General features: G+C 53.6%; 2 protein-coding genes across 5 annotated transcripts in view; one reads left to right on the plus strand and one right to left on the minus strand.

Moving 5' to 3' along the window:
* Positions 1-108: 108 nt before the first annotated feature.
* Positions 109-18818, minus strand: EIF3B (eukaryotic translation initiation factor 3 subunit B). 4 transcript variants are annotated; one of them, XM_042240603.2, is made up of 19 exons: positions 18641-18818; positions 14208-14400; positions 12732-12851; positions 12380-12437; positions 12061-12189; positions 11507-11664; positions 10683-10814; positions 10535-10601; positions 10141-10187; positions 8725-8935; positions 7457-7529; positions 6585-6707; positions 5663-5741; positions 4880-5018; positions 3466-3591; positions 2856-2933; positions 2424-2532; positions 1900-2016; positions 109-1326 (listed from the first exon to the last, which is right to left on the minus strand). In XM_042240603.2, the coding sequence occupies exons 4-18, from the start codon at positions 12431-12433 to the stop codon at positions 1913-1915; spliced, it is 1629 nt and encodes a 542-aa protein (XP_042096537.1). In that variant the 5' UTR covers positions 12434-12437; positions 12732-12851; positions 14208-14400; positions 18641-18818; the 3' UTR covers positions 109-1326; positions 1900-1912. The 4 variants fall into 4 exon arrangements, with proteins under 4 accessions (XP_042096537.1, XP_060262071.1, XP_027817731.1 ...); XM_060406088.1 differs by lacking the exon at positions 18641-18818 and adding an exon at positions 18551-18596; XM_027961930.2 differs by lacking the exon at positions 18641-18818 and adding an exon at positions 17626-18086.
* A 33-nt stretch (positions 18819-18851) lies between these two features.
* The window catches only part of SNX8 (sorting nexin 8), a 70066-nt gene continuing 61259 nt past the window's right edge, over positions 18852-27658 (plus strand). The window contains exon 1 of the mRNA XM_060406094.1: positions 18852-19344. The gene's annotated coding sequence lies outside the window, so the exon portion shown is untranslated. The remainder of the gene's footprint in view (positions 19345-27658) is intronic.

Here is a 27658-nt window from a genome sequence, read left to right on the forward strand (position 1 = left end):
CGCTGAGGACCCTGCCCTACCCCCACCCCACCGGGTGGGTCAGGAAATGGCTCCACAAAAGGCCAGCCCCAGGACGCCCAGTTAGTCCTACAGAAGAGAGAAGGCAAGTACAAGTGCTTAAGAAATCTTTATTCACAAACTATGTAAAAGTTACAACTAGCCAGTTTAAAACAGTGAAAAGTTGGTTATTTAAAAGCTCTGTTAAAAATCTGTTAAAATGATAGAACCGTGTGCGTGTTCCTTCCTAGGGCCATGAAATTAGGACACAGCAAGGTTTGAGGAACAGGATGGGACACAAGAACCACGGTGATTCTCAGCAGGGTGAGGAGCTGGAGGCAGCGGTGCTCGGAGAAAGCACGGGCTCCGGAGAGGAGCCTGCAGCGCCTGGCGCACGGGGGAGGCCAGGCGGGGGCGGGCGGCCTGCCAGCCTGGGGGTCCCTGGGGTTCCGGTGGGCTAGGGACCACTTCGCGCCAGCCAGCTGAGCCACGGGGCCGACGGCTGCCTGTCCCTGGCCCCCCAGGGTGTCTTAGGTCTGCACACAGTACCGGTCACGGCTGTGAATTCCAGGCTTCACTGCCTTTCAAACTAAACTTCAGGTTCTGGGAGAAAGACAGACGTGGAGGAACTGCCGTTTCACAAGGCACCAAGGACAGCAAGACACTGCGGTGACAATGGGCGAGTTACACGATTTGCTCAGTCCCTCCTGGGAGGGGAGAGTTACCGTTCAAACAGGACCCCGTGGCAACCGACAGTGTCAGTCTTCACACCTGCGTAACTGAGGAAAAGGCCAAAGGGTTCCTTCTCATCAGGTGAACTGGCAAGCGCAGGAAGCGAAACAGGAAGAAGGAACTGTCTGGGCTGAGGCACCACCTCCCAGAGCTCAGCTGAGGAGTGGACCCCGGGGGGCTGGCGGCCCTCGTGCTGGCCACGGGCCCAACGCAGCTGCTACTGCGGCGGACAGAAGAGGCACCCAGGTCACGGCCGCTGTCTACGTTCAAAGAGGAGAGAGACGGCTTTTTCACACACATTTGCTTTATTTCCGCGTTCAGCCTGTTGAGAGAACCTGTCACAGCCTGAATGGCGGGGGGCGCACGGGTGCCCCGCGTGGCTGTGCAGGCACCGTCTGTGGCGCGTGAGGTCCCCGAGGGGCAGCGCCGCCACGCCTCCGCTGCAGCAGACGCCGGGGGCTGAAAGGCACAGCGACGTGTGGAGATGGCGACTTCCAGGCGCGCCCTCGGGCCAGAGCAACAGAGCACAGGTGGAAACTCGGGGCGTGCAGGCTTTCTGCAAAGGGCGAGCTCGGCCCAGCACAGCGCGCGGCGACACTGCAACAGGAGGCACAGCTCACCCTCCACCCTGACGAGGTGCGGCGGCAGGCTGGTCAGCGGACAGGCGGCTGCCTGGACGGGGCAGCCTCCACCCCCGTGCCCCCTGCCACGGGGACCACGCGGCCAGACAGCCCGGTGCCCCCACCCCCAACGGACACAGACGCCAGCTCTGAAAGCAGCCCTGTCTGTCACTGAAGCCTAGTTCAAGCCACAGCTGACAGGATTTTGGAGGCTCTTGTCCAGACCACGCAGGTGCTGCGGCTGGTGAGGCACCATCTGACGGGCACCCCCGTCTTCTTCCCAAAGCCTCTTTTGGCCCCACTCTTGCCCATGGCCAAACCCTACTGGGTTTTAGAGGAATATCGCTCCCTAAAGGTGGAGCTCAAGGCCCAGAGTGCTCGATGTAGAGCTCCAGACACCAGGTCTCATCAGAGTCCTCACGGCTCACAGGCAAGGATGTGGCTAATGCTGGGTCCAGGAAACTGGGCTTCACTCACCACCTTCTCGCGTGCAGAGTGGAGCAGGAAGGAACACTAAACGGGACGCCACCTGCTCCCCGTCCAGGCTTACCGGTGCTCCCGGATCACTCCTGATTGCCAAGGGGAATGATCTCTTCGGTGACGAAGAACTCGATGGTCTCCTCCTCCCAGTCGTCTACGTTGCTGTCCAGCTCGTCGGTGTCCACGCCTGAGGGGGTCTGCTGGTCACGTGGGGCACAAACCCGTGGGAGACGCCCCCCCCCACAGGCCAGTGTGAAAACCGCAAGGTCCCCTGCACAGACAGGCCCATGGCCGTGGCCTGCAGGCAGCAGGAAGCTCAGCTCTTGTCAGGAGCCTTCACAGACTGTTTACAATCCTTTTAAGAGGACTTCCCTGGCGGTCCAGGGTTAGGGTCCCTGCTGACCACCCGAGCCCAGGGCCACCCCCCGTCAGAGCGCTAGGACCCCACGAGCCACAGGTGCGGCCAGAAAAAAGCAGCTGCTTTTAAGTTAGGCAACACTTGATGTTTTCCGAAAAACCTGGCAAAAGATCCAAAAGGGGAAAAGTATCTTAACTATATGCTGTAAGAGGTGTGTCTTGGGCTAACAAAGTTACCTCCTCGTAACTCTAGCCGCGCATTTTTCTGCTCCATGTAGAGCTCCTGCGCCATTTTCCGGTATCTCCGGAAATCCTCCATCATGGTCCGCCTTCTCTCCACTAACTCCTGCGTGCAGAATTGAGGGGACTCACAGGACGAGCACTTCCCTCACACCCCTGCCTTCACTTTGCTCAACCAAGTGGAAATGAAACACGGTCAGCGGGGCCCAGCCTGACGGACAGGACAACGTAGGGCTCCACCAGAGGCTGCAGGGCGGGAGTGCCGGGCGTCGTCTGCTCGCCCTCAGCTTCCTCTGGCAGCCCCTCCACCACGCCCTCCTGTGGACGGATCCAACCCTGGGGTCTGTCCCCCGGCCTCGTGCTGGCCTCTCTGCTGTGAGGGGACAGGACTATCTGGGGGCTTCCCTCATGCCTGGGGACAGGGCTAACCTTTGAGGCTTTGGACTGGCTCAAACGATCCTTCTGTTCAAAGATCTTGGAGTATTTCTTCAGATCCTTTTTAATTTGCTGAAACAAAGATAAGTCCCTCAGGATCAGCACATTCAAAGCTAAGAGGCACAGACATGTCCCTCACGGCTGCAGCGGCAGCGCCCAGCAGAGCGCAGCCACCTGAACGCTCGACGCGGCGCTGGCCTCCACGTTTCCCACCGGCAGCCTTCCTTCCCCGGGATTTACACTTGTCCCTCAGAACAGCCCTGATAAACACGTGTCCCACCAGAGTTACGTAAATCCCACGTCTTACAGTCCCACCAGGACTTTCCAGCGGCCCATCCCCTCCATTTCCACAAACTTCCTACAACCCACCTCTCCGTTTCCGCAAACTTCCTACAACGGTTCTGACGTGGCCTCAGAACCCGAGAATCTGTCTCCTCCGCTGAAACCACCCTCTTCCCTTTGGTTCTCACTGCTCCACATCTCCTCAAAGGGTTTGCTGTGAGAGCCACAGCTCCACGCCCGTCACCCTGACAGTATCAGGAAGGAAACCCTCACTTCGTGGCGGCCACTGCCACGTCCCTGCAGCTGACGAGGAAAGCCAGACCTTGACCTGATCCTGGCCCAGGAGCGTGGGGGGCCGAGGCCTCCAGAGCAGCTGGCAGAAGCGGTCCTTGCTGTTCTTCTGCAGAAGGCGGCCCTGGAAGGTCCACAGCCAGTAGGCGTTGTCCACCTGGAAGAGAATGGAGCCTCACTAGCTGCCCACTCCACCAGGTGACCACAGGAGACCCCAGGAGACCCTGAATCCTGTCAACAGAACCGGCAAAATTCACCATGACACTCAGCAGATATCTGAGAACCAATCCCTTGCCAGTGTTGTCGGTACTGGGGGGACACGGTGAGCAGGGGAGGACCGTGGAGGACAGGCAGCTAGGAGCATGCACCTGGCGTGTGCAGCAGCCGGAACAGTGCCAACAGAGCACCTGAGCCGGAGCACAGCCTGCCAGCCACGCCACCACGGCTCAGCAGACGCCTCTGTACCGAGCCCTTCTCGGTGAAGGAAGCGGCGCCCACGCCCTGGCGGACTCCGCTGCAGACCAGCCCTCGGGGGCAGGAAGCAGAGTGGTCAGCATGCTCAGAGGATCTGCAGTGTCAGGGCGGGCCTCGGTGAGGTGGCCTCTGGACAGGCCTGGGCACGGTCCACACGCCCTGACCCGAACACAAGGGTGTCATTCAAGACAGTTTCCAGCCACATTCGCAAAGCTCTTGCTCCTGAAACTTCATTAAACACAATCACTCTGTCTCAACTGGTAAACGTGTATGAGCTGGTTCAACTGTGAACACCTCAATCAGTAAAAAGTCATTAAATATACAGAAGGATCTTGAGCAAATTTCACCAGCAGTGGAAACGCTGGGCTTGTGAAAACAGTAGACTGTGGCTTGTGCAGCACAGACTCCTCAGGCCCTGGCTCTCCCCAGACCCAGAGGAAGCGGCTCCCCGCCCAGGAGAGGGCCAGCTCACACAGATTCCGCCTGCCCAGGGAGGCCCCAGGCCGAGAAGCCCCTTCCCTGGCAGACTTCACAGCGGATCCTGCAAGCGCTGAGTCCTGCATCTATTCCAACCAACACACCCTCAGATCTTTCGCTGAAGACAGAGAGGATGATCTTTTCAGGAAATTAGAAACAGAAATGACGTGTTTTCTCACATGCCAATTCGGTCAGCAAATCCTGACTGAAGGCTGACAATGTGCCAGCAGTTTCAGATGCTGGGGATGTGGCTCGGGAGAAACGGCCCGTCCTCCTAACGGCTCAAGCCAGCAGGAAGAGAGGACAGCGAATGGCTAACGACAATGAAGGCGTGTCACGCTGTGGAGTGGGGGCCCATGCGAACACCGGGGAGGGACAGAGGGACCAGGCTGGGGACCCCGGAACGGCCGGAAGCCCCACCACCCAGAACTGCAGTCCTGGGGTGAGGGCGAGGCCCTGAGGCAGAGCAGGCAGGGCGCTCGGGACCCCCGCACCTTGTGGCTCCACCAGGACACGGAGGTGACGACGTAGCGCCCAGTGGGGTCCCACTCCACGTCGGAGGCCATGTAGTGCTCAGCGATGTTCATGACCGTGCAGTCCGAGGTGTCGACAAACGCCAGGGCGCCGTTCATGCTGGGGAGACAGCGCGGCTGGCGTCACCGAGAGCCGCGTCTGTGCCGCCCCCAGCTCGGGCGAGCAGGCTTGCGCTCGGGAGCCCACTGTCCCGCCTGATCGTGGACGTGGCAATGCCCACAGGGACACAGATGACGCACAGGGAACACAGGCTCCCAGAGGAGAGGCTGGCAGAGGCTGAGCTGCCAAACCCCAGCGCGAGGCACCCACAGTGAGGCGGGGAGCCCCGCCAGCCCAGAGGAGGCCCCGCACCCCTGTCCAGGCTCTGCACAGCCTGCTGCACAGCCAGGTGGGGAGCAAGGGGGTGAACGCCCAGAGGCTCGTGGGCACACCCAGCAGAGGGCAAGACGGGCTCCCAGCCTGACCAAACCCCCTTCCCACACGGACGCGCGGCATTTACACCGGGGGACTGGGCCACCAGGAGGAGGTCCTGCGTTCCGAAGTCCCCGGTGGAAGCGTCTGCAAGGGGCCTGGTCCTGGCCACGTCTGGGCAGCAGGATGGAGACACCGCACGATCCACCCAGGCCGGGACGCCCTTGGGAGCACCTGCCCCGCACTCGCAGGGAGGCGGCAGAGCAACCTTCGGGGCCAGAGCCGGGGTCACGGTCTCCCCCAGCCCCGCACAGGGCATCAGCGGAACCCACCTCCGCAGGCCAGCCAGCACGACGAACTGCCCCTGGGGGCTCCAGAAGATGGTGTTGGCCTGCTGCTTGTCGAACATCTCTGGAAGGAGAGGGTCAGAGGTCAGCGTGCAGCCGAGACAGGGCCACCCCGCGGGTGTGCACACGGGACTCTGTGAGGCGCCGCGCCTCGTAGTTTGGGGGCCTGGAGGGGTTCTGAAACTGCGGTGCTGCGTTAAGTAACGCTAGCACTGCACTTGACGGTGCAATCAGACAAAACACCCCACGCAGGCAGTGTCACCGTGGGGACGCACCACCAGGGCAAGGAGTCCAGTTTCCCCCAGATTCTCAGAGATACGTGACCCCAACAGCCTAGAAATCCATTCTAGCGACTCACTTTTTAACTGAAAGAAGCTAATTCCACCATCTCTCCCAATGCCAACCCAATGCTCACTCCTGAAGGGGTGGGGCCTGGCCCTCATCTCTTTACTCAGGAGGGAGGGGCAGGGTGGGGAGGGGGGCAGCACCGCCCTGATAGGGACGGGCAGGATGGAAAGGATCCTGAGCAGTCCCCAGCACTGTGGTGGCCTGCAGGCTGACCCTGCAAGGGGAGGCAGGGTTGCGGGGTGCCTGGAAAGCAGAGGCACTTGTACGCTTGCTGCATCATAACCTACTTTACAACAGGAGGCCATGACTCTTCAGCTGTCCAAATGTCCTTTCATGACAAAGGGAAGTAATAATACACTCAGTTTTGTGACAGCCAGTTGGCGACATCACAGAATGACGATGTCACACACACCGCCGCTCGGGAGTGCACAGAAGGCCCGTCCTTTGCAGCAAACTCCCTCGCCCACCACCAGCTGCCCACAGGACGCTCTGTCCAGCCAAGCACTCTCCCAGGAGCAGTAACCGAGCTCTGCCCCTGGGCTCCCACTCGGCCGCTTACTGATGAGCTCGATCTTCCCGTTGCTCTTCACGTGGTAGAAGGAGGCGGATATCCGGGGCGCCTCCCCGTGCAGCACAGCAAACTTACTTCCGTTCGGCTCCCAAGCGAAGGCAATGATGGTTTCTAGGGCCAGAAGAGAGGGCGAGCTCCTTGGTCACAGAACGTCATTTTCCGTTAAGGCTGCTCAACAAGAGATGCCCCAGATTCTCAGGTTCATTGAAAGGCCCACAAGCAGCACGGGCACAAAGACAGCACGCTGAGCCCTGCGGAGCCGCCGTGGCCGGCGGGCGGGCCCCACTTTACCCCAGGCTCCTGCCACGGGCGGGCCGGCCTGTGGATGTGCCCCTCACTCTCCGCACGGCACACAGGGGTCATGCCCTCTCCCAGGCAGCACCTTCCCTTCCCTTCCTCCTCTCCCCAGCAAAACAGGATATACACGCCAAACGTTCCACCTAAAGGCAGAGACAGCGTCTCCAGTTTTTAGGAGTCCAAAAACCCAAAATACCGCTACTCAACTGAGAACCTTCCTATGTAAGAGGACAAGCTCTTAGCTGCGTTGCTGGGTGTATGATGAAAACCTGCTCTTCACACTCTCTAAGCGTGAAACCAGGCTCGAACCTGTGTCCCTCTGCTATGTAAGCAGATCACATGGTGTGAATGAAAAAAAGGGGGCGTCTCTTCACCTGGCAACTGGAAAGGCTAAGAGACTGAAGCTGGGAAGGACAGAGAAACCGTGACCCGACGTAGGCTCTGTAACACAGAGACGCCTGGCCTCAGCCAGCCTGCCTGGCTGTGAACTCGCAGGGAAGCGCTACGAGTAGGCGTGACAGCTCGGCAGCTACTCAACCTCAGGACAGGACGGAGGCACTTGCCTTTCATCTCGACCACGTCAACAGGCACCTGTTTTTCTCTCATCCGGAAAATTTCAAAATTTGTGACAACACCCTGTTTAAAAGAAAAAAGAAGGGGTGGCATTCTGAAAACCAAGCATGAGGAAGACTCAAAGGACAACTTAAGTTAATGAAAGATTAAACGTATACGCCTGTTAGAGACGTGAAAACTGGCAGTGACTGAAGTGGTGAGACGAGCTCTCAAACGCTGATGAAGGCGGAGACGGGCACAGTGTCCGGAGAAGCAGCGGTCCCTCGGCCCCAGCCCAGACCCTAGACCTGCCCTGAGGTCACCTCCAGCAGACGGGCCCAAGGATCCATATTGTGACCTCTCTGCAAACCTTCTGTAGTGTCCCGAAGGCCCACCAGCTGGGACTGATCCAACTATTATTTCAAAACAGTGGAACAGCTATGTTCATGTAAAAAGCTGCATTATCCGTGATAGCCAAAAGGTGGAAACAACCCACATGCCCACCAAAGGATAAATGGGCAAACACGATATAACACAGTAAACAGGCTCAGCCGTGGAAACGATGAGGGACGAGCTCAGGGCGCCACCTGGACGGGCCTGCACCCCGCGCTCAGGGGAGGAGGCCAGACACGGAAGGCTGCAGCGTGTGACTCCACTCGTGAGAAACGTCCAGAACAGGGGCGCCCAGAGACAGGGGCGGGCAAGCAGGTGACAGGGTGTCAGGAGCCCGTGACGGCTGGCGCGGGGGGTTTCTTCTGGGGGAGATGGAAACACTCTGGAGTTAAGACAGTGGTGGCTGCTGCACGGCCACGTGACCACACACCTCAGAAACTCGCTGTGAAAGCAAGATTTCCATTAGAAGGAAAAAAACCACGCGCCTGTGTACAAACAAGTGTTACATGAGGCAGACAAACAGTCTGGACGCAGGCCTGTGTCAAGCATGCTACTCTGCGTTTCAAAAGAAAAACCTGAAGAAAACAAAGCACTGTTTTAACACCTGCAGAGAAGGAAGGCGGGTGTCTGGAGGCTCCCCGGTGTTCTCTCGAGAGCTCTGACCTGTGCCAGCTAAGCGGCGCGTTACCCGCTCAGTCTACAGGAAAGACTGCACTCCTCCGCCGGAAGAGGGTCACAGTGCTAGCCCTGATGCGACAGCTAACTTTTGGTGCCAGGCGGGCCTGAAAAAAGTCTTAAGTTTGAACCAAAAAAACCCATGAACACCGCCCCGCCCCCCCAAACTGAGCTGCAGCAGGAAGGGCCCTGCCCGCTGGTGCCCACTCACCTGGGTGCCTTTGGGCGTCCTGTCCACTTTCACACACAAGTAGTCCCCGTTCTTCTGCCAGTGCAGCTTGCAGTCCACGACGTTGAAGAGGTTCCTGACTCTGATCTCTTGCCTGGTGGGCAGCTGCATCAGGGTTACCCTGGCTGGAATATCTTTATCTTCAGGCACCCAAAAGGCTATTATGTTACCACCGGGGGACCAAGAAAAATCTCTGCAGAAGAAAATAAAACGTTTACCAGGACCGGCTGAGCCACGATGAGGAGGCACAGGAGTGAAAGGGCTCACTCCCTGTGCAACGCAGGGCGCTGGCACGCTCACCTCCCGGAATGGCAGTGGCAACAGCACCCTGAGGGCCCACCCCCGAGGCCTACCCTGGGCGTCCTGTGCAGCCTGCTCTGTCCCCAGGACAACGGGGCTTTGCCAGGCTCACTGTGCCAGTGAGGAGTGAGGTACTGATACCACCACCCACCAGCATGGGGGTCACGTGGGTGGTGGGTCAAGCCCCAGGCTCTGAAACCGCACTGACACTCTAAACCACAAGGCAAGTAAAAGAAACTTTCGGTTGATGAACCAGCTATGTGATTTCTGAACATTCATTAAGAGGTCAAAGGGAGAAAACTCCAGATTAAGAAATGTACGAGAAGGGAAGTAGGGGCAATTCTCTTCACTGCAAAAGTTTAAAAGTTGCGTTCACAAACAATTCACGAGTTCTGTCCACGCAGAGCATCTTCACTTTTGCTTTTACTGCGAATTAACGCCCAGTGTTAATTATAAGCCATAATTCTGCCCAATATATAAATACAACAGAGCAGGAAGAAACGCGCGCATCCCCGGCGCTGCTAGGACTTCTCACCGCCCCGAGATTTCAAGCAGACAAAGACGTGCCTACTCTTTGACAGATCAAACCAGCCACAGCTCAGAGGCCAAGCAAACCCATGGCACAGACCATCAGACTGACATGGAGACCCCCGACTTCAAAGAAGAGACTCCTCTTCCTCAAAGACTATGCCCGAGTGTTTGGTCCCCAGGCGGGAACAGGAAAGGGAGCAGCCCTCAAGACGCCCCTACGAGCAGGAGCAGGAAATGCTGACATGGCCACCAACGAGCAGCCCGTGGCGGCAGGCACGAGCCTGCGGTGACACCGCCGTGCCCCGTGACTGGCGCGAGCCCGCGGTGACAGCCCCGTGCCCCGTGACAGGCATGAGCCCGCGGTGACACCCCCGTGCCCAGTGACAGGCCCGAGCCCATGGTGACAACCCTGTGCCCAGTGATAGCCCCATGCCCCGTGACAGGCCCAAGCCCGCGGTGACAGCCCCGTGCCCTGTGACTGGCGCCAGCGCTCTCTCCCAGAGTACAGGAGCCGAGTGCTGAAGCGGGCAGTCGAGCCCGCTGCCCCCCGCGCTGCGGGCCACTCACTTTATGCCGGAGATCTTCAAGCTCTTCTTGTCCAAGAGGCCCATCGACTGCGGGAGAAACGGGGGCAGCGGCGTCAGCCAGCCCACTGCCTCAGCAGCACGTGCAGTTCTTCATGGCATGAGCTTGCTGGGGGAGCAGTGCCGGCACAGGGCGACAGACCAACTGGGCACCAGTCGCCCAGAGCAGTAAGACACCCTCCCAGGGCCCGTTCCAACCACTGCCCCCCCCAGCTCCCCGTGGCAGCAGAGACCCGATCCAGGGCCCAAGAACCTGCAAGGCCCGAAGACCGGAGGCCACCCTCTCTCTCGGCCACCCCTCAAGCTAAGGAAAGCTCTGCGCCTGCAACAGCTCCCGGCAGGGCAGCTCAGCTCAGGCAATCAAATCAGCCACTTACGGGAGTTTCATAGATACTCAGAGTATCGAGCGTCATTCTGGCAAAAAATTTACCATCGTGGCTCCACCTGAGGAGAAAAAAAGAAGTGCCAAGCTGGTCGATGAAGAGGGGGGCACAGAGGCCACCGTGGCTACCCGGGTCCACTCACTTAAAGATAGGCCAGTGGGCTGAGCTCTCACAGTGGAAACCCCTCTTCTTCTGCCCGGTGAGGATGTCCCAGATGATGATGGCCTGAGGGTCATCCTGAGTGTCCATCAGGGGGCTGAAGGTCACCAGGTACCTGCAGCAGAGGGCGCAGCATCACCCCCTGCACCCCGCCTCCTCTCCTGTGAGGGTGCAGCGAGGACCAGCCGTGGCGGGAGTGACGGGCTTCTGCTCCCGAGCGTGACTCCAGGCACGAGGGAGGGAGACTCCTGGGACAAGCAGTCAAGAGTCGTGCAGCCAGCACCTTCTCCAGCCCTCCAGGCTCCCTCAAAATGCCCTCCCGGCCAGAGAGCCCACTCTAAAGACAGAGCAGAACCACCACGGCACACACCGCTCAGTCCTGCCTGGCACCACGGCATACTCCGAGGGTCACCTTACAACGTTGCGCTGATAAAATCTGGACAAGGAAAGACCTAGCGGCTTCCCAACGAAAGTCCGCGGCATGCGCTAGCAGAAGGCGTGGTGCGGCATGCTCACACTTTCTTTCCCTGGACTGATCAGGTTAACAGCTGGGCCCCGCAGCGGACACCAACGGCCGCGGGCGCTCAGGCCCTCGTCAGATGACGGGCGTTTACGCATACGTGTGGGGAGAGGAGGTGATAAAGCAAAGGCAGCCAGACATAGCCCACCACGGTAAAGAGCACACGGGAATCCTCTGTGCTCTCTTACGCCGATTCTGCTTCACAGTGGGAACTACTGCGAAATGAAGCCTTAGAAAGTCCTCTAGAGGGCTGGCAGCACTCCATCTGCCATGCTGTAACAGCTTACCTTTCACAAGGTGAGAAATCGATAAGCTGGACCCCTTGGTGGCTGAATCTCTGGATCTGTTTGAATTTCTCTCCCCCCCACAGAGCAATGCCTCGCTGGTGAAAGGTGGCCAGGTAGGTGCCCTTAGGAGACCAACGCACGTATGTCTCTGTCCATCGCTGTGGAAAAAGCCAGCGCCAGTGTCAACGCAACAAAGGAGCCAAACACAAAGGCTCCGAAGTCTATGACGAATTCAGTTCCCAAACTTTTAACTAAAGACACGGGAAGCCTATTCACTTCTTAGCACTTCTTTCAAAGCTAGAAGAATAAAAGCTGCTGTCAAGACGGGTAACCTCAAAGCACGTGACACTTCACCCGCCCTGGTACAAGCTCCTCTTTCTCCTTCCGGCCGTGCCATGTGGCCTGTGGGATCTCAGTTCCCTAATCAGAGGTCGAGCCCAGGCCCACGGCACTGAGAGTGCAGAGTCCTACCTGCTGGACCGCCAGGGGCCCCACCGCCCCTTCCTTGTTGAGGAAACCCAGCAAGGAGCCCCTGCCCGGCAGCAAATACCCACCGCTCTCTCCTCGATGGAGACCGGGTCCTTCACATCGTTCCAGAATATGGAGGTGCGGTCCCCGCTCTCGAAGATCACGCTGTACTGATCTCTGCACTCAGCCTCTTCGAGCCAGTAGCGCAGGTTTCCCTGAAGGAGCCAAGCACAAGGGATGGAGGACGTTTCCCTAATTTTGGCCAAAGAAAACTTGTATTCGTAAGCGTCGCACTTAGCACCATGACGAATTCACTCAGCACCGTGGATTCCTAAGGAGTCACCACTCAAGGCAAGAGGCTAGCCACCACTTCTTCTAGTTACATACAGATTTTATGCAACATACCAGGTCTTTGAAAGGTTGCTTCTCTGGAATATCCCATTCGTCACTGATGGTCATGTACCTGGAAGATCAGTGACACAACAGATGACCACGAGGGTGAGTGGTCCTTGGCCAGACAGTACTGCGTCCCTCCCGCAAAGGGGGAGGACAGCCTTTGCTTGGTCATCATTGGCGAGGGGTGCTGGGCGGGGGAGGGGAGCACCTGGCCGGGGATATGAAACCACCCTGCACTGTCTGACGGGAGAGTGCAGCCTCCTGAAAGACCACTAAGTACCCCGGCCCCCTGGGGCAGAAAGGCCTGGCCACGCATGCTCAGGAAGACGTCCAGGTTCTCCTGGGCCGAGTCAGAGCTCACTTGTCAAAATCAGTGAAGAGGTTGACCCTGAACGTGTGCTGCTTGTCGAGCTTGTAGCCATCAGCATTCTTCACAGCGTCCAACGCGTGGGCGGGGGAAGCGTATTCCAGGAAAATATACCTGAATCGAGGGAGAGGGTAACTCACAAGCATGCAGACCCGAAGAGCAAGCAGGTCATGCTCCACACACCCAGGCCCCGCAGAGCTTGTACACCCCACGAGCATCCATGACCCGTTTGCTTGCCACGTCCCGAAAGCAGTCAGGTCCCTAGCAGAGCAGCTCTAAACATGAACAGAATCCAAACACAAGATCCGGTGCCTCTAAAATTAACCAAAATGCTCACTACCCTGACTATGGCAACCGTTTTAAGGATGTACATGTTCATCAAAACTTATGAAATTGTATACTTTAAAACTCTCTGACTTGACTGTCAAGCATCTTTCAACAAAGCTATTTATAAAAAACAGGAATAGTCTGATACTGTGTATTACAGGGAAAATCACAAAGGCTCTCAGAGAATGTTTCATTTTAATACAAATCACACATGCAACTGCTCCGGAAAAAGCCACCCTCCCACCTTTCCGAAGCAGCAAATGTAAGAAGCGCTGCCTGTGTGTGATCAGTTTCCCAAGAAGCTAAAACTGTTCTAGGCAGTTTCTAAAATCTGAAATTAAAAAATGAAGCTTATACCACTTTCTCATTCCTGTCTCATAAAAGATGACTTTGCCCATACTCAGAGGCTGACGTTTTCACGACATCTTAACGGAGAAAGTCTGACAAGTGTATGGAGCAGCCAGCAGAGCTCCGGTTGCTGCCGGCCGAGAACAAGCCGGGAATGGCCGCTCGGGCTCCACCGGGACTTGCCCAGAGGCGCTGCGGGCGCGCACTCTCCTGTACTCACGAGAGGACAGGCACAGGACTGTCTCAGCCGCTGATCCAGTCGATCGACAGGAAGACAGACAAACTGTCCCATGACAGAGCACCACAGCATTCACACAGAAGCAATCGGAACTACATTACCAACACAGAAAGCCTGATGCTGAATTTAGAAAGCAGACTGCAGGACACATACCTCACACTGTCGCTTTTAAAAGACACAATATCTTAGGTAACAGCATAAAAAAGTTACTAACTGAACAATGACACAATGCTTTCTTCTAGACTCTAAGAAATACCCCCATTTCAGATGTTAAAATGTGGGAGAAAAGCATACTTATTTGCCTACGATCTACCTCTGATCAATCACTGTTCAAGGAGAGAAGAGCCCAGGCTCTCATGTCCCAGCAGCTCAGCAGCCGACTCACAAAACCCAACTCAGAAGCAGACGCCCAGGTCTCCCCCTGCCCTGCCCCGTTGATGGTCCCTGCCCGGTTGATGGTCCCGGCCCCGAGGCTCCCACGGCACACCATCGCCTTCACGGTGTCAGCGGCCAAGAAAAAAGCCAACCACACGTCCCTGTTGGAGGACATCACTCACCCTTTTGTCCTTCCGTCCTCCTCTGGATAGAAATCGTTTGTGATTTTCCCAAACTTGGAGAAGATCTTATGGATGACGTTTTTGAGTTTCTCCAGGCGGTCGGGCCCCACCTGAGGCACATTGTCGACCACAATCACCGAATCAATTCCGTCTGCTTCCTGCGGCCGGTCTTTGAGCACGTCCCCCAGTAACTCTGCAGGAGGGAAAGGTGTGCCAAGTTTACTTTCTCTGACCAAGTTAATGCACCAGGTTAGCACACTGAACACATTTCCAAAAAGTAAAAAATGAATAATTAATCTGAGTGCTTTTGCTCTGAACGTTAAAATATCACAGCCCTGGCTTGACTAAAAATTTAAACTTGAAATAACTGGGAGAACTGAACTCTTTACACACCCCCTAACAGTCAAGACATGTCAATAATTGACAATATTAAATGAATTTTTTAAAAAATTTTAAAAACTTTCCCCTCTATCCCCAAATGAATTTTTAAAAAAGAGCCTTTAACAGTGAAGAAGCAAAGAGGATGGACTTTTACCAGAAAAAAAACAAAACCAAGTGAGCTGAGGAACGCTTGTGGTGAGCCTTCTCTGACCCACCTGTCACAGACTCATCACCCAAGGTTCTGTACGAAAAGCAGCCTTGTTTCAACACCGCGTGGGACGGCGACTGGCAGTTAGACCAGGCGACTGGAGGCTACAGGGTCCATGAAAGCGCGCGAGGGATGAGGCCTGTAGGTCAGGTGCCTCCAGCTGGACAGAATACCCAGCAGTATTACCACTGGGAGACACCAGCCATTCAGATGTTAGACTGTAAACGCTTAGAACAGTGCTCGGAACGTAGCAAGAAATGTCAACTGGTATTTTCATAACTTCATGCAAAAGCTCAAAGTGCATTCTGTTCACGTCACAGAACAGAAATTAAAATCACAGGACCCAAATCTTAAGTGCTCTCAGTAACACAGACCTTCCTTGACTTATGATGGGGTTACTTCCCAATAAACTCATTTTTGAACCATTGTAATTCAAACCATCACAATTTCAGGACTGTCTCTACAGGCAAAATGAATGTCCAAGGTAATTTTTAAACAACAGCTGAAGAACAAAGGTTTATTATCTGTGTATCTGTGTGTTCTAGAACCTAATTATGACTAGTTTTTAAGTATTTCAACATGTTATAAAGGACACGTCAGAAAATATTCTTTGCTGTATTTTATTTTCAAAAGTTGAGGTGAATTCCCTCCACTTTAGTGGTTGAAATTTTCAATAATAAAAAGTGTTTTTAAAAGGAAAAAGGGTAATTTCCAAAGGCAAGTCCTGTTATAAACTACCTCTAATGAATTCCAACACCTTTACGAATGATACTGGAAATGTTACCTTAGATGAAAGAACTGCCACTAAAATTTCAATGAAGCTAAAATCATGACCAAACAAAGAGGAAACTGAGAAAGAGGCAGATTAGGGCATCTTCCCTACAGAGCCGGAGTCAGCTGCTTGGGTTACTGTTAAAGCTGACTTACCCAACTACTATATCACCTGTTAAGCCTGATCTGAATTTACAAGGTTTACAGGAAGAAGCTCAGCTTTTATACAAACCGTGGACTCCTTCCCACAACTTTGAAGGGTCTAGCTTTGTAAGAACCCGCCCATACACAGTAGGGGAATGAGCACAGTCACCACATGAGAACACTTCCTTCTCATCACGGCCCACGCATCCGGCTACTCTTGGCTCATGGATTTCCAATCTGACTCCAGGAGAAATACAAGAAATGCAAGTCTCAAGGCTGAAGCAGCGAAGACATTTGGTCAAAATCTTCACCACACGTTTGCTTGGTTGAGCATCAAGGACCAAGAACGCTGTGTTTAAGACGCAACCGTGTGGCACAGGTCGCCTGTGTCAGGGAGGGAGGGGCAGACAGAGGCGCTGCAGCTTCGGAGTGTGCGAGAGGGCTCGTCAGGAGGCCCAGTCCATTTTCACAAGAACCGGTACCTTGAGCATCGCTCTCTGACTCTATAGGACGGTTCTCATGAAACAGAAAACACATGACCTCCTGACTACAACTACTGGCCTCGAGAAGACAGACGGCTCGCTCAATTTTAGTTCCTTAGGACCAGGAGCCTCACAGGTCCCTCTGAAGAAATATCAGCATCGCAAGCGCTTCCAGAGGCCCTGCCAGCAGTCACCTGGCCTGGCTGGCCCGTGCTTACGCCAGCATCCTGTCACACCGTGCAGAAACCCTGTGTGAATCAGGTGTGTTCAAATAATACTTAGAAAAAGTGAACACTGAAGGACTCAAAATGAGCTTAAAAACCACAACTTAGATTTTAAAATATAAGAAAAACTGGTGCAGTGAAAAAGAACAGTGGTCTAAGCTGGGGGGACTGGGGATGGGCTACCAAGCAACACTGCCCATGGGTTTTCAGCAAGCGACTCCCCAGGAAACACATTCTCTTAGAGGTGAATGGGTGAGGGGCTTTGACTGGGTCAGCGGCTCCCAAGTCCTCACGCTCAGGAAAAGTGCAGCCTTTCCTGCTTTTCATGCGGAAATGTCTTGTGTCTCATGAAACAAAGTATAAGGCCATGCTGACAATAACCTTTAAGATTGTTTCAAGGAAGTCATTATGCGGCATATCCCAAACCTATACAGTGCCGTGCATCAGTTACAACTCAATAAAACTGGAAGAAAAAAAAAGTATTTGATAAAGAGTTTTAAAATAAGCTATGTTTCAAAGTCAAACAACTCTATGTTCTCTAAACTTTCTCATGTGAAATTCTTTATGATTCTCACTCAATCTCAGTGATCAGGCACACTCCCCTGCCAATCTATCTCTACGTGGTAACATCTTATTTTTCTGGTGTTTCATCGGCTATTTCAATGGTGTTTTACTCATTCTTCCCATTTTAATAGCGTGGCCAATATGCAGAGGAATCCATTGATGTGCTCCCAGCCTGAAAAGTTACAACGGCTTAAAAACAACGCAAAAACAAAAACAAATCAGAAGTCTGACACTCCGCTCTGCCCACTCCCAAGACAGCGTCCGTCCACCCCTACGGACACGGCACCGAGTCAGTCGCAGGCCTCTGACAGGCAGGCCTGGCGGGTCACTCGGGGCAGCCGGACCTCAGAGGAAGGGCTGTCACCCGGGACCGTGCAGCACGTGGAGCTCCTGCCTGGCCGGGCCCTGCTGACCACACCCCTGCACACTCGGCCACGGCTCCCGCGGGCCCGCCGCCGGCCCTCGCCGCCCTCCAACCTCCCGGCTGCAGGGCCCGTGCCTGGCTCGCCAGGTCGTCTCCCTCTGCTCCCCTCCTTCTTTCGGAGAAAAGACGGCGGTCCAGGCGCTCACGGAAGCCTTCCCCCGGTGCGGGGAGTCTGGCGGGGGACCGGGAACCTCGGTGCGGCGCGGCCCCGCCGCCTCACCTTCCTCGCTCACGTCGTCCACGAAGTCCTCGGGGTCGCTGAAGGAGGGCTCGTCCGCGCCGCCGTCCTCCGCCGCGCCGTCCGGCTCCCCGCCCGCGCCCTCGGACCCGGCCTCGGCCGCCGCGTCCTGCGCCCGCTCCGCCGGGGCCTCGCCTGCCAGCGGGGCCGAGGACTCCTCGGGCGGCGGCGGGGTGGCGCCGGGGGCCGCGTCGGCCCTCTCGTCCCCGTCGGCCGCGGGCTCGGCCGGCCGCTCAGGCCCGGGCGCGGCCTCCGCCTCCGCGTCCTCGCCGCCCGCCGCCTCCTGCACGCCGGGCCGCGCCACCTCCGCCCCCGGCGACGGCTCGGCGGCCGGCTGCCCCGGCCCCGGCTCGGCGCGCTGCTCGGCCGCCTCGGGCGCCGCCACGTTCTCCGCGTCCTGCATGGCCCCGCGCTGCCGCCTCGCCCGGTCTCGCCGCGCTTCCGACTCTCCCAGGCCGCACCGCGCGCCTACCTCCCGGCCATGTGCGTGCGGCGGGGCCGCCCACGGGCACGGGGGGGCGCGCGCGCCCTGACGCCGCCCCGCGCGCCCGGGCGGGCTCGCGGGGCCGGGCGGTGTCCGCCGGGGCTCGCGACGGCGCCCGCGCCGCGAGCGCCGGGCCCAGGCCGAGCAGCGGCCCTGTCTCGGTCAGCCCACCGGCGGCTTGAGAACCAGGCTGCCCCGCCTCAGGCAGCGGATGGTTCCGCCCAACATGGCGGCGCCGCGGCCTCCTCCCGTCAGGCCGCGCGGCGGGGAGAGACCACCTGCGAAGCCGCGGGGAGGCGGCAGGCGTCCGCCCGGCGCGGCGCGCCGCAGTGCCCTCCGCTTGCACACTGGCGCCGGCCGGAAGGCTGGCACAGACTACTTCGGTTGGGATATCTTGGCCTTTCGCCAAACAGTTCAACTTACGTTACCAAGTTCCACCTCTACACGCCGGCGTTTAGACTCGTCTACTGACTGGGCAAAAGAATGGGCGATTCCAAAACACAGAAGGACTACCTGGCGAGCCAGGGAAGGCGCGGGCTGCTACAGGGACGACCGCCCGGCGCAACACAGAAATGGACGAGCGCTGCTCTGACCCCGCACACCCACGTTCACCGCGGCGGCTGTAATTCCGCCTTTCCCCATTCTGATGGTCACCATGGTTCGACCCGCGCGGGCCTCCGCCCCCTGACGCGCGGGAGCGCGGCCACGGGGCGGGGCGGGGCCAGGCGCGAGGGGCGGGGCCTGTGGGCGGGGCCGCCGCGGGCGGGCTAGAGGGCGGGGCCTGCGCGGCCAGGTGCTGAGGTACCTGAGGCGCGGCGGCGCGGAGACCCTGGCAGGTGTACCGCGTTTGCATCTCTGTCTTTTGGATTTTGCGGAGCACGCGGGCCACCGCTCAATGTAAATGTTTTAGTTCTAAAAAAGAAGGCGGTGCTGCGGCGGCAGGCGGGACGGGAGTTTGGGACAGTTTGGGAAGACGGATCGGGTGCCGGCTGCCGACAGGGTGAACGCGCTTCGTGCCTCGGAACTCTGCTCTGAAAAATGGATAACACTGTGAACGGAGTGCTGGGTGTATGTTACCTCAGCTGACAGGACAAGAGGAGAGAACCAGGGCTCTCAGGCTGCCTACCTGTGAGTCCCGATGCTCCGTCTTTCGGCCTTTGCAGCTGTGGGCAGGCCCCACGGCCTCTCTGCCTCGGTCTCCTCACCTGTGAAATGAGGTGCGTGCTCCAGGGGCGGGCTTCGGAAGGGAAACTCACTGTTCCTGGCCGTCAGAATTACGCTCCTATTTTCTGGTTTCTTCCGCCGTTTTCACAGGCTGCTGGGCTCTGCCCGCGCTTTTCTTCTGGAAGGTGTTCTTGGTGGCACAGAAGTGAGTGATAAGTGAATGTGTGTGCGCTCAGTCGTGTCCGACTCTGTGACCCCATGGACGGTAGCCCGCCAGGCTCCTCTGTCCGTGCGATTTTTCGGGCCAGAATACTGCAGTGGGTTGCCATTTCCTCCTCCGGGGGATCTGCCCGACCCGGAGATGGAACCCTCCTCTCCTGCATTGGCAGGCGGATTCGTTACCACTGAGCCACCTGGGAAGCCCCTTAATAAGTGGATATTCACAGAAAGCTTGAAAACAGCTGACCCTAGCTGGGCAGCTACATGTTTCTTAGGGAAGACTTTTCCGGTGTGCAGGTATTGTAAATATTAGCCGCTCATTACTATTTCCCAGGGGAAGGACTCCTATCTTATTCTGCAGGTAAAATTATGAATGTGCTCATGATGCCAAAAAAAAAAAGTGTATTTTCAAAGTACGTGCCGCAGTGTTCTAGCAAGAAAAGCAGCAAGACCATCCGCAGTTCCTCCACCCTCCAGAGTTTGAGGAGTGCTGAGGGGAAAGTTCAGAGTATATCAGGGCCAGAGTGGGAGGCGCTCTGTGTGGGGGGTTCAGCAGGGAGGAGGCGTTTGCAGTTCTTGTCTCAGAGTCCCAGTGCTGTGGGGGGACTGTCAGGAGTCAAACACCACAGAAGTGGGGCTGAAAGTACATGTGCCGTAGAGTCAGGAATCCTTTGGCACCCCTCTCAGCAGGGGAAGCTAGGGGGCCTCCCTGGCTGCCCAGTGTTAAGACTCGATGCTTCCACTCCTGGGTGTGTGGGTTGGATCCCTGGTTGGGGAACTGAGTCCTACATGCCATGAAGTGCAGCCAGAAAGTTTCTAGAAGGAGGAGCCAAGCCCTGCCCTCCTCAAGTGTGAGTGCCCCTGATCGCTCATGTCCAACAAACGCGTGGTGCCAGGAGTGATGCCATGTGACTTCCAAGTGTGGGTCCTAAAAATGATAAGCTTCCACCTGGCTCTCTCTCTTGGGCCGCTGGGTCTGAAGGAAGCTAGCCACCTTTCCCCGAGGACACCCAAGCAGCCCATGGAGGGGCCCGCTCTGAGGAGGGCCCCTGTGTGGAGGAGTTTCAATCCCTGGCCAATCAGCACCCGGCTCCCAGACCCCTGAAATGGAGACGGCCCTCCGTCCCCAGTCCAGCCTCGTTGGCTGCAGCCCGAGCCCAGCTCTTGAGAGAGGCCTCAGGAGACGCCAAACCTGCCAGCACCTTGATCTTGGACGTCCAGCCTCTGGAACAGTGAGAAATAAATGTGTTGTGTTGAGTCTTCCGGGCTGTGGCATTTTGTTATGGCAGCCTGCACTGACTAATGCATTAGATAAATATGTGAAATACATAGAAACAAGCCTAGGAGGATACACGTTCAGCTGAAAAGGGATTGATGAAACAGTGGCAGTGGTGACGCTGGTCACAGAAAAGTGCTGATTGTGACATCTAGGTGGCAGGCTTGCAACTGTTCACTGGAAAATTCTCTCAACATATCTGTATGTCGGAAAATTTTTGTAATAAGTTGTTGGGAAGGAGTCGGGAGGATTGCAAGAGGCCCCCTGCCGGAATAGTTGGAGCCTCAAAAGGAATAAAAAGCTGTATATGTTTGACAGGTTTAAGTTCATTTGTTCGTTATGCTGTGTTTTAAAAATCCTGTTGCTCACAGGTGAACATTGCTGGGGCACTGCCTCATTCTGAAAATAGACAAAAGACTGAAGCAATACAGTGAATCTTGCCTTTTTAATTTTATCTTTATATTTCAAGGTAACCAAACTGTTGATGAGGGAAAGCTCTTATTTATAAAATAATTCTAGCCAATACATGCAGACGGTTCAATAACATTAGATAAGCAACAGTTTGCAAACCTTATGAAATAACCATCCAAGGAGTGGTCCTGAGACAGCGGTGAGAGGTCGGTGGGGAGCTGTGGGCCGGAGGGGCCAGGATGACAGCATCCGAATTTAACGCCGTGATTTTCCCTCTAAGCGCTACTTTAGTTACATCCCACAAATTATAATATGTTGTGTTCTCCTTTGAAAATGTTTCCTAATTTCCATTATGATTTCTTCTCAGATCTGTAGTTTGTTTGGAGATCTGGTCTTAGGATGCACCTATTTGAGGGTTTTTCGGATATGTCTCCAAATCTGGCTTCTGGTTTAATTGTGTTGTGAGCAGAGAACGGACTTTGCTTCTTGGGTTTTATTTTGGCCATGCTGCTTGTGTGATCTAAGCTTCCCGACCAGAGATCAGACTCGGGCCCTCTGCGGGGAGAGCACGGAGTCCTCACCAGGGAATTCCCCAGGGAACATACTTTGTATGGTTTCAGTGCTTCTGAAACTGTGTTGAGATCTGTGGCCAAGAATGTGGGCTCCCTCGGTGCACGTTCCCTGAATGCCGCTGGGGATGAGTGTTCAGGAAGCATCGCCGAGATCCAGTGGGTCCCGGGCATTGCTCCAATCTTTGAAAACGTTTCTGATTTTCTGTCCCTGTGTGCTCTCAGTTGCTGAGAGGCACATGTTGGCAGCTTCGAGCTCTAACGATGGATTTGTCTCTCTCTGTTTTATCGCTTCTTTCGTGTACCCTGAAGTTCCGTATCGTGTACACGTCCGTGTAGGGCTGCTTTGTCTTCTTGATGAGTTGGCCACCTTGCCGTTTTAGATACTTCTTTTTATTCCTGATAATATCCCCTGCTCTCCAGTTTACTTTCTCTGGTACTAATATAGCAAACTTCCAGCTTTCTTCTTTTTCCTCCTGTAACATTGTATTTATTTAGTTTTGGCTGTGCTGTGTCTTTGTTGCTTTGTTGTTTGGGGTGAGAAGGAATAAGGATGTAAGTCTAGAGCGGGGCGGGGGTGTGTGGGCCAAGTGTGTTTTGAGGGGGCAGGGTGGCAACCAACTGTATACGCTGCGTTTCTGGTCAGCAGATTGAGGACGGCCACCACGTAACCAACTGTATGCGCTGTGTTTCTGGTCAGCAGAGCGACGACGGCCACCACGTAACCAACTGTATGCGCTGTGTTTCTGGTCAGCAGAGCGACGACGGCCACCACGCATCCACCTTTGGTTCACCACCATGGCAGCAGAGCAGCCCCAGCTTGGGCCTAGAGCCTTATCTCAACATATCAGAACCTATTTTTTAAACTTAAAAGCATTTTAAGGCCAAATTTAGAGTTCCCATTGAAATCATGAGTTTGACAGCTAGTTTTATTTCAATAACATTAAGAGAAGGGGATGACAGAGGATGAGATGATTGGATGGCATCACCAACTCAATGGACATGAGTTTGGGTAAACTCCGGGAGTGGGTGATGGACAGAGAGGCCTGGCATGCTGTAATCAATAGGGTCGAAAAGAGTCGGACACGACTGAGCGACTGAACTGAACTGAACCTGACTAAGTAACAATTAAAAGGGAAAATGTTCTGCCACGTTCCCACCCACTTTGGGAAGCCTGGGGCTTGGGAGTGAAGGAGAGATCTGGGCTAGGTCTAAATTACCTCCCTTGTTGGATGACCTAGGGCCATTTATTCATCATAACTAGCTTCAGTTTCCTTATATTAAAAATGACATTAAGAATCCTATTCTCACAGGCTTGGGAGAAGTTCCATGAGATTAGGTGGACGATTTACGCCTTTTTTTATCTGTGTTGTTATCTTGTTCAGTCCCTAAGTTTTGTCTGACTCCTGGTGACTCCATGGACTGCAGCAAGCCAGGCTCCTTTACCCTCTGTCTTCCTTATTTATCTGTAGGCTTATCTTAAAACAGTGAGAAGTATTTTCAAGAGGGCTAACCTAAATGATAGGATACTGAAACAGGTACTCCCCAGGTCAGTAGGTGCCCAATATGCTACTGGAGGTCAGTGGAGAAATAACTCCAGAAAGAATGAAGGGATGGAGCCAAAGCAACAACAATACCCAGCTGTGGATGCGACTAGTGATAGAAGCAAGGTCTGATGCTGTAAAGAGCAATATTGCATAGGAACCTGGAATGTCAGGTCCATGAATCAAGGCAAATTGGAAGTGGTCAAACAGGAGATGGCAAGAGTGGACGTCGACATTCTAGGAATCAGCAAACTAAAATGGACTGGAATGGGTGAATTTAACTCAGATGACCATTATATCTACTACTGTGGGCAGGAATCCCTCAGAAGATATGGTGTAGCCATCATGGTCACCTGAAGATTCCGAAATGCAGTACTTGGATGCAATCTCAAAAACAACAGAATGATCTCTGTTCGTCTCCAAGGCAAACCATTCAATATCACAGTTATCCAAGTCTATGCCCCAACCAGGAATGCTGAAGAAGCTGAAGTTGAACAGTTCTATGAAGACCTACAAGACCTTTTAGAGCTAACACCCCAAAAAGATGTCCTTTTCATTCTAGGGGAATGGAATGCAAAAGTAGGAAGTCAAGAAACACCTGGAGTAACAGGTGTTACCCTTATGATTATACAGTGGAAGTGAGAAATAGATTTAAGGGCCTAGATCTGATAGATAGAGTGCCTGATGAACTATGGAATGAGGTTCGTGACATTGTACAGGAGACAGGGATCAAGACCATCTCCATGGAAAAGAAATGCAATAAAGCAAAGTGGCTGTCTCAGGAGGCCTTATAAATAGCTGTGAAAAGAAGAGAAGCGAAAAGCCAAGGAGAAAAGGAAAGATATAAGCATCTGAATGCAGAGTTCCAAAGAATAGCAAGAAGAGATAAGAAAGCCTTCTTCAGCGATCAATGCAAAGAAATAGAGGAAAACAACAGAATAGGAAAGACTAGAGATCTCTTCAAGAAAATTAGAGATACCAAGGGAATATTTCATGCAAAGATGGGCTCAATAAAGGACAGAAATGGTCTGGACCTAACAGAAGCAGAAGATATTAAGAAGAGATGGCAAGAATACACAGAAGAACTGTACAAAAGGATCTTCATGACCCAGATAATCACGATGGTGTGATCACTCACCTAGAGCCAGACATCCTGGAATGTGAAGTCAAGTGGGCCTTAGAAAGCATCACTACGAGCAAAGCTAGTGGGGGTGATGGAAAACCAGTTGAGCTATTTCAAATCCTGAAAGATGATTCTGTGAAACTTCAGTTCAGTCGCTCAGTTGTGTCCAACTCATTGTGACCTCATGAATCACAGCACACCAGGCCTCCCTGTCCATCACCAACTCCCGGAGTTCACTCAGACTGACGTCCATCGAGTCCGTGATGCCATCCAGCCATCTCATCCTCTGTCGTCCCCTTCTCCTCCTGCCCCAAATCCCTCCCAGCATCAGAATCTTTTCCAATGAGTCAACTCTTTGCATTAGGTGGCCAAAGTACTGGAGCTTCAGCTTTAGCATCATTCCTTCCAAAAAAATCCCAGGGCTGATCTCCTTCAGAATGGACTGGTTGGATCTCCTTGCAGTCCAAGGGACTCTCAAGTGTCTTCTCCAACATCACAGTTCAAAAGCATCAATTCTTCAACGCTCAGCCTTCTTCACAGTCCAACTCTCACATCCATACATGACCACAGGAAAAACCATAGCCTTGACTAGACGGACCTTAGTCGGAAAAGCAATGTCTCTGCTTTTGAATATGCTATCTAGGTTGGTCATAACTTTTCTTCCAAGGAGTAAGCGTCTTTTAATTTCATGGCTGCAGTCACCATCTGCAGTGATTTTGGAGTCCCCCATAATAAAGTCTGACACCGTTTCTTATGTTTCCGCATCTGTTTCCCATGAAGTGATGGGACCAGATGCCATGATCTTCGTTTTCTGAATGTTGAGCTTTAAGCCAACTTTTTCACTCTCCTCTTTCACTTTCATCAAGAGGCTTTTAGTTCCTCTTCACTTTCTACCATAAGGGTGGGGTCATCTGCGTATCTGAGGTTATTGATATTTCTCCTGGCAATCTTGATTCCAGCTTGTGCTTCCTCCAGCCTAGTGTTTCTCATGATGTCCTCTGCATAGAAGTGAAATAAGCAGGGTGACAATATACAGTCTTGACGTACTCCTTTTTCTATTTTTCTATTTGGAGCCAGTCTGTAGTTCCATGTCCAGTTCTAACTGTTGCTTCCTGACCTACAGATTTCTCAAGAGGCAGGTTAGGTGGTCTGGTATTCCCATCTCTTTCAGAATTTTCCACAGTTTATTGTGATCCGCACAGTCAAAGGCTTGCTGCACTCAATATGCCAGTAAATTTGGAAAACTCAGCAGTTGCCACAGGACTGGAAAAGGTCAGTTTTCATTCCAAAGAAAGGCAATGCCAAAGAATGTCAAACTACCGCACAATTGCACTCATCTCACATGCTAATAAAGTCATGCTCAAAATTCTCCAAGCCAGGCTTCAGCAATACGTGAACCATGAACTTCCAGATGTTCAAGCTGGCTTTAGAAAAGGCAGAGGAACCAGAGATCAAATTGCCAACATCCGCTGGATCATGGAAAAAGAAGAGAGTTCCAGAAAAACATCTCTTTCTGCTTTGTTGACTATGCCAAAGCCTTTGACTGTGTGGATCACGATAAACTGTGGAAAATTCTGAAAGAGATGGGAATACCAAACCACCTAACCTGCCTCTTGAGAAATCTGTATGCAGGACAGGAAGCAACAGTTAGAACTCAACATGGAACAACAGACTGGTTCCATATAAGAAAAGGAGTACGTCAAGGCTGTCTATTGTCACCCTGCTTATTTCACTTCTATGCAGAGGACATCATGAGAAACACTGGGCTGGAAGAAGCACAAGCTGGAATCAAGATTGCCAGGAGAAATATCAATAACCTCAGATATGCAGATGACACCACCCTTGTGGCAGAAAGTGAAGAGGAACTAAAAGCCTCTTGATGAAAGTGAAAGAGGAGAGTGAAAATGTTGGCTTAAAGCTCAACATTCAGAAAACGAAGATCATGGCATCTGGTCCCATCACTTCATGGGAAGTAGATGGGGAAACAGTGTCAGACTTTTTTGAGGGGGGCTCCAAAATCACTGCAGATGGTGACTGCTGCCATGAAATTAAAAGACGCTTACTCCTTGGAAGAAAAGTTATGACCAACCTAGACAGCATATTCAAAAGCAGAGACATTGCTTTTCCGACTAAGGTCCATCTAGTCAAGGCTATGGTTTTTTCTGTGGTCATGTATTGCCGGGGGCCAGCGTGAGGAACTCCACCCATGGCAAAGGTCATGAGGAACGAGGCTTGGCATACGCAAAGGCGTGATCAAGCCTCAGGAAACCCCCTGTTCCCAAGCATCTAACCCCAAAACCAGAGCCTGTTTTATGCTCTCACCTACACGTCTGACTTTACGGGGGCTCTCCCCCATCACCGTTTCTCTCAGAGAAGGAATAAACGTGCAGCTCCAAGGCAATAAAAATTCTTGGGTGTGACAAGAATGTTTCAGCTTACGGACTCCTCTGAAGGTTATCTAGCCCACCTGTATAGGTTCGTCCGGCCACATGTGATTGTTTACAGCCTCCTAACCTGAGAGGCACGAGATGTTTTAGAATTACTAAAGGCAAATTCTTTTGGGGAGTTGGAAATTATTAGTATAGTGTGTTGGTTAGGAATTATATTGGTGAAGGGTTCTTCATTTGTTGTGTCAATAATTGCTGCTAATTCCCTGCTCTGGGTGGGACAAGGATGTCTCAGGTCAAACCTCTCTGCTGACAGACTAGCTTGTGTGACAGGATTATCCATACTGCTGCCACTACGCACATGATTGTTTACTACCTCTCAACTGTAAACTGCACGGAGAGTTTTGGAGTATTTTGAGAGTCTTAATTAGCATAGGACTTTTTCTTCTTGTTGACTCAATGATTGCCGCCAGGCCTCTATATCCTTAGGCACCTGGGAATATATTAATCAATGTATTTGGAATATAGCAAAGGAAATATAGTAGTTTTTGATGTTAGCAATACTAGACTTTTTGAGTTAATGGATTTTCTCTTTTGTAATAGATCACTGTACTTTGTTATAAATCACTGTGTCCTTGCTGTGTAAGAATGTAACTTTATCATATCTTAAGACTAAATAGATCTTAAGGGGAGCATTGGTGAAAGGATTTTCATTTGTTGGGCAGATGTTTGCTGCTAAATCTCCATGTTCCCTACCCTTATAATGAATATAACTAGCATATAGGAAGAAATAAGTATTAACCTTTAAGCATATAGGAGAAATAAGTATTAACCTTTA

Source organism: Ovis aries, chromosome 24 (assembly GCF_016772045.2).
Source record: "Ovis aries strain OAR_USU_Benz2616 breed Rambouillet chromosome 24, ARS-UI_Ramb_v3.0, whole genome shotgun sequence".
In the NCBI taxonomy this organism is placed as follows: Eukaryota; Metazoa; Chordata; class Mammalia; order Artiodactyla; family Bovidae; genus Ovis; species Ovis aries.

Coding starts and splice junctions, on each gene's coding strand:
- EIF3B (XM_027961930.2), bottom strand. CDS start 18,046: ATGCAGGACGCGGAGAACGTGGCGGCGCCCGAGGCGGCCGAGCAGCGC. Junction 10,815..11,506: donor GATTTCTCACCTTGTGAAAG/GTAAGCTGTTAC, acceptor CCTCTGCTGCAG/GTACCTGGTGACCTTCAGCC. Junction 5,019..5,662: donor GTGCTGGCTGGCCTGCGGAG/GTGGGTTCCGCT, acceptor CTGTCTCCCCAG/CATGAACGGCGCCCTGGCGT.